This window comes from Microtus ochrogaster, chromosome 24 (assembly GCF_000317375.1).
Source record: "Microtus ochrogaster isolate Prairie Vole_2 chromosome 24, MicOch1.0, whole genome shotgun sequence".
NCBI classification, from domain to species: domain Eukaryota; kingdom Metazoa; phylum Chordata; class Mammalia; order Rodentia; family Cricetidae; genus Microtus; species Microtus ochrogaster.
In genome coordinates, this window is record NC_022024.1 from 27,746,045 (window position 1) to 27,752,303 (window position 6,259).

Here is a 6,259-nt window from a genome sequence, read left to right on the forward strand (position 1 = left end):
GACAGGCTCCAAAGCCACAGAGAAACCCTGTCTCGAAAAAACCAAAAAAAAAAAAAATAAAAAAAATAAAGTGACATAAAATAAGGGCATCTGTGGGCACTCTCGGGGACAAACGGAGAAGGGGTGGAGCTGCATCTGAACACCGCTAACTCTTAGGACGGACGCTCAAGAGCACCCCTTGACTTCTCTCTTGTCCATCCATCAGCTGGCTCTACCAATACAGAGCCCAAATATCCATCTTAATCCATTTTTCTCTCACACAATCTCCATTCCAGAGTCGCCAGGACCTCTTGCTTGCCGGGCTTTGACATGTGTGAATTTCACACCCCTGTGTTCCACAACTCGCATTCCCTGTAATAGCCCAAGTGACCTTTGAAAGATACACATCTCTGACACCTCTTTTCATAACACGTTCCCAAAACTTGCTTAGCCCGTGCTCATTCATCTTCTCCTGCCTTCACATGAGGCGCTGGTCAAATGGATTACTTCCGGGTTCTGAAAATGCTGGGGGACTTTGTCCACGCAGTATATACCACTGGAAACACTTAAGCATCCCCGCTCTTCACCTGTAGATGGACCATGTATCTCAGAGGTCTTGGCAGCCCTCCCTGAGCCAGCAAGTCTCCAGCCAGCCTTCCTGCATAGCTGGGAGGCACATAGGTTGCATCCAGACAGGGGCTAAGCCCACCTTGCCCTCATCGTCCACCTCGGAACAGAGTAGTGTTGTGTGTGGCAGGGGCCATACACATCCTGGCTGAAGAGCCTGGCTGGCTGCCAGGACCAGGATGTCAGTTTCCAGAGGAAAGCCTGGGCCCCTGGAGAACAAAGAACCACCGCACCTCCGCCAGCGCGGCTGCAATCATTTGCCCAACGTGCTTGTGCAGCTGGGTCCAGTCACCTTTCCGGGCTTTAAGCAAGTATAATGGCTCCAACATTGATTTGCTTTTCTCCTGCTTGAATATACTCTCTGGGCCAAAGAACAGGGTTCTCCGTTACTATAGCAACTTTCATTATACTAGGCTCCCGACCAGAGGATACAACTGTTTCAGCTCTTCACATTTAAAGGGCTGTCGGCACTAACAGGCATGTGCAGGAGGGAGGGCTTGTTTTCAGCTGTGGGGCCCAGGGTTTTTTTTTTCCATTTTAGGCATGGCATGAAAGGGTGAGAGACCAAGACAGAGGGTTGTCATTTTCGGCTCTTTCACTCAGTTTACGGTAGAGAAGTCCACATCTCCTTAGACTAATTTTAGAATTCATCTTAGAACTGCTACTGATTTTTTACTAAAAGAAAAATACAAGAAAATTAGGTAAGTGAATTATAAGGCCATCTGTCCATGGCACCGAGAGATAATAAGCCCCGCCGATGCCTAGGACATCCTTGGTCCAGTATTGAATTTGTTTTAGATGAAGACAGAGGAAAGGGTTTTCTTCAGTAGTTTAAACTGGATATTCAGGACTTTAAAGGGGGCAGGAGGGTCAATCACCTAATAGAACAGCAGAAATTGTGTGGGTCTGTGGGCACCCGCCACAGGCACCGCCGCAGCCCATCCCTGTTGGAAGCCCACTTACAAGAACCAAGGATATGAGCAATGAAGGGAAACGGGAGAGGTTCAATAACTAAAAGCCTTTGGGGGATGTTGCTACTCAACAGGAAGATAAAAAGGAATAGCAGCATTAACTTCTTGGCTGTTTAGTATGTGCCTGGCGAAGATTCTGGTACAATAAATATCTGATTCTATTTGATCTTCTAAACTTTTTGAAGACGAGGCGTCGGAGGCACGCGGCACTGACTTGGCCAGGCTCACACAGAGACCGAGTAGTAGAGCCCGCTTTGAGCCTCCGCGACCTTTGTCATTTATCCCGATGCTCTTTCTAGTTCTGACTAGAGACGGAGCTGGGGAACGCTGAAATGAACTCTTCTGAAGTTAGAGTTCCCTTTGGGGGAGCCCCTCCCTGGATCTGACCTCCTCACTCCCAGAATAAGTTTCTTAAGAAAAACGAGAACAGTGTTAACTCAAACCGTCTCCTAAGTGAGGAAACACGTTTAGACACCACCCCAGGATGTCCCAGGCCTGTTCGAAAGTAGGATGGCCTCGGGGCTGGCGAGATGGCTCGGTGGCTAAAAGCACTTGCTGCCAATTCTGACGAACTGAATTTTGATTCCTGAGAACCACAGGTAGAAAGAGGAACTGACACCCCAGAGTTGTTCTGTAATCATCATACGTGTACTGTCACACACACACACACACACACACACACACACACACGAGTAAACGTAATAAAATATGTTTTAAATAGAGTGACTCTATAGACGATAGCTCAGTTCCCCAGGCCAGTCAGTGGAGATACCGAGGCTCTTCACTCAGAGAATAGCCAGTCCCCCAGGGTCCTCTGCTCTCTGGGGACAAGGTCTCCTTTCAGCTCTGAAGCCCTGCTTCCCAGAACTGTCCGAGCAGACCTCTGGCATCAGCAAACACAGCCTCCACCAGAGCAGAATGCAAGGCACGCAGCCGGATTGCAGCACACGTACCGGGGAGAGACGCCATCTTCTATGCTTTGGCCTTCTCCCCTGTGGGATGGGATTCAGGGGGCGGATGGCCTTCCTGACACTCATATACCCACTACAGAGAAAGTCTGAAAACGTGAGACTGTTTGTTCTTGGGTTGTTTCACAGCAGCTTGGGGGCTCTGGGAGGAAGCCTCGCAGTTGGCCTTTGCTTGCAATGTAAACTTTATGTGGATCTACTCAGCCCTTCCTGTCAACCTTCTGGGCCCTGCCTATCCTGTTCAGTCCAGCCTTCTCTGCCAGTCCTAAGGGACAACTTGCCATGCCTTGTTCAGGTCACTGTGCCTCTTTGTGCCTTGTTCTCCAGACCTGAGAAAAGAGGCCAACAATAGAAGCAATCTCCAAGGGCTATTGAGTAGATAGAAGGAGAAGAAGGGGGAGGAGGGGGGAGGAGGAGGAGAAGGAGAAAAAGGAGGAGGAGGAGGAAGAGGAGAAGGGGGAGGAGGAGGAGGAAGAGAAGAAGAAGAAGAAGAAGAAGAAGAAGAAGAAGAAGAAGAAGAAGAAGAAGAAGAAGAAGAAGAAGAAGAAGGAGTAGGAGGGGGAGGAGGAGGAGGAGGAGGAGGAAACCCATACAGTACTTAGGTAAATGCTGGCAGTCGAACGTTTGCCATTCTTACAACATATAAATCAATTGCTTTAAAGAAGAGACTCAAGGCTTGCTCAGAACCACAGCTGGTAAATAACAGACCTGGGACTCAAATCCCATGTTTACCCAAGAATGCCTGACTGTCACCCCCAACCCCTCCTCCTACCCCAGCTAGTGGGGCGCAGCAGGACTGGATTTCAGGGGTAGCTGTACTCTGGAAGGTGGCTCTGGATCGCCCCTGGCCTACACCGGAAGCCTGAAGGCGGGGCTGCCTAACACTGGACATTTCATCACATTTTGGTGGTGTCGGAATTAGGCCAGCGATAATTACTTGCCAACTGGGTTAGGTAACAGGAGCACAGGGTAAATTATCTCGGAAACACTGTTAACACATGTCAGGAGGGCTAGGAGGTGGACGAGAAATGTCCGTGTGGAGAAGACATCTCGCTCCCCATGCACAAGGGAAAGGTATCAAGTTAGTCTGCCTGATGAGTTAAAGCCAGGAAAAGAAAACCCTTCACCAGGGTTCACCGGGGAAGGGGCCCATACCTGGATGTCCCTTGAGCGTTCATAGGCCTGGTAGGCCACCTTCTCCTCTGCGCTGGCTAGCTCCTGCTTCAGGTTGGCTGTCTCGTGCTGGTGCAGCTCTGTCAGGTCGTGAAGCTGGTCCTCAAGCCTCTCATACCTTGAAAAGACAGGAGCCAAAATGAGCGCATTGTACAGGCATTCCAACAGTGTGTTCTAGAAAAAATGTCTTTTTTTTGGTCTAAGGGGGACCCTGGCTTGTTTTCATTCCCCAGAGGACTGTCTTTCTGAAAGAGTATGTCTATTTGTGGGGAACACAATTTTGGTTACCCCTGAATCCCAATTCTAGAAGGGACCTGTCTCTGCAGTCTTGATTTTTTTTTTTTTTTAAGATACAGGGTTTCTCTGTATGTAACTTTGGAGTTTGCCCTGGCATTCACTCTGTAAACCAGGCTGGCCTTGAACTCACAGAGATCCACCTGCCTCTGCCTCCCGAGTGCTGGGATTAAAGGCACCGCCTGGCTTGTCTCTGCAGTCATAACTATATGTCCTCATTTCTGAGGCTTTACTGAGATCAAACTTTTATTTTAATTAATTTTTTTCACCCATGCCAGACCAGCACCTGGAAGAGTTGCCATGACGACAGATTTTTTTGCAAAGGATGCAGCTGCCCCTAGCTAGGAGATGGCTGTGCAGCAAGGACAAGCCAGGACCGGCCATGTTTGCAGTGGCTTCTCCTTCTCCTGCCCACCAGTAACTGGGATCTCATGGTCACACAGCCCACGAGAAAAAGAATCAAGTTTTCCATTCCCGTGGTCAGTCCCGCCACTTCACAGTAAACACCCTGACATGCCTTTCAGCTCTTCACTTTACGTGCTAATAAATAACTAAACCCCAAGGGCTGGAGAGATGGCTTAGTGGTTAAGAGCACTGGCTGCTCTTTCAGAGGTCCGGGGTTCAAACCCCAGCATTCACATGGCAGCTCACAACTGTCTGTAACTTCAGTTCTAGGGGATCTGATGCCCTCTTCTGGCCTCATGGGCACTGCACATACATGGTGAACAGATACACATTCAGGCAAAATACTCATACATACAAAATAAAAATAAATAAATCTTTAAAAAAACCTAAGATAATCACAAATTATAGATGACTTATGGAATAGCAGATTCAAAAACCCAAAAGCGAGAGAAAGACAGCTCCTTTCTCACACCCACCCCAGAGAAGAGGATTTGGGTCTTATCTGAAACTTTGTCCTGCCTACTTTAAAGAGGGGATAGTATCTAGGGAGGCTGTCTTAGCCTGGAATGACCGGTCCAGGCCAGTGGTAGATATTTATGTAGGTCATCTGATAGAAACTTTTTTTCAAAGCAGGTGAAGGCTTAATTCAGATTTAATGATTATCTTCAGGTTTAGCTTCATGGGTGCCACACGTTATCATGGTTCTAAGCAAGCCTTCTTAAGCTTCTTAGGTAACGCACCCAGTGACTGTATCACCGGGATCACAAACAAAACACAGGACACGTGAAAGCAACCAAAACTCACACAAAGTGAGTATTTGTGATTTGGGATAAGACATGCTTCCAAAACACACTCTATCTCAAACTATCTAGATGAAATTAAGGTCAATGCACTCTCGGCCAGCTGTGGCTTGAAACACAGTTCTTGTGCGATGGACACGCTGAAATCAAAGATACAGATGTACAATTAAAAAATGGTTTCAGGGCTGGTGAGATGTCTCAGTGGTACAGCACACACTGAAGATACATGAGGCCCTGGGTTCAAATCTTGGCATCACAAGCAAGTTTCATGAGAACGAGAAAAGAGCCACATTCTAAAGTATGACATAAAATTACACATCAAGTGTAAAACAGTGTGTAAGTTAGATTTACAACTTAACTGTTACAGTATGTAACAAACATTCACAGTCTATTTCATATTCTTAGATGTTAGCCCATTTTGACTGAGGTACTTTGGAGGATCTTTTCATGAGCAAAATGGGGCAAATAATCTCATATTTGATTATCTACACTCTTTATTAAGAAGCAGTGTACATATAAATGCCAGCCTACAAAACACATACTTTCACAAGCAGATGAGAGACCCCAAAAGGTTTGGATTAATTTCAAGATGGTGTTTGAGAGCCTCTCATTCACAGTAATGTTTGTGTGCGCATGCGTGTGTGTGTGTGTGTGTGTGTGTGTGTGTTTATGTACATTTTTATATCTGTGCTGTGGGTGTGTATAGAGGCCAGAGGTTGAAGCCAGGTGTTTTCCTTAGTTGTTCTTGACTTTATTTGCTGAGATCGGGCCTCTCACTGAACCTGGCTAGGCTGGCCAGCCAGCGAGTTCCAGAAATCTGTCTGTCTCTAGGGCCCGCAGTGCTGGGGTTACAGACCTGCACTGTCTGTGCTGTCTCTATGTGCCCACTCTTGCCCAGTGCTGGGGTTACAGAGCTGTGCTGTCTGCACTGTCTCTACGCCACCCTCCTCCCCAGTGCTGGGGTTACAGACCTGCGCTGTCTGCCTGTCTCTACAGCCCCCAGTGCTGGGGTTACAGACCTGCACTGTCTGCCTGTCTCTAC

General features: G+C 47.7%; 1 protein-coding gene across 7 annotated transcripts in view; it reads right to left on the bottom strand.

The window, feature by feature from the left end:
• Tmcc3 (transmembrane and coiled-coil domain family 3) overlaps positions 1 to 6,259 on the bottom strand; it is a 262,328-nt gene that overhangs the window by 2,665 nt on the left and 253,404 nt on the right. For all 7 annotated transcript variants that reach the window (XM_026784509.1, XM_026784510.1, XM_026784508.1 and 4 more), the window contains one exon: positions 3,701 to 3,836. In XM_026784509.1, the coding sequence (XP_026640310.1) occupies positions 3,701 to 3,836 (136 nt within the window). The remainder of the gene's footprint in view (positions 1 to 3,700; positions 3,837 to 6,259) is intronic.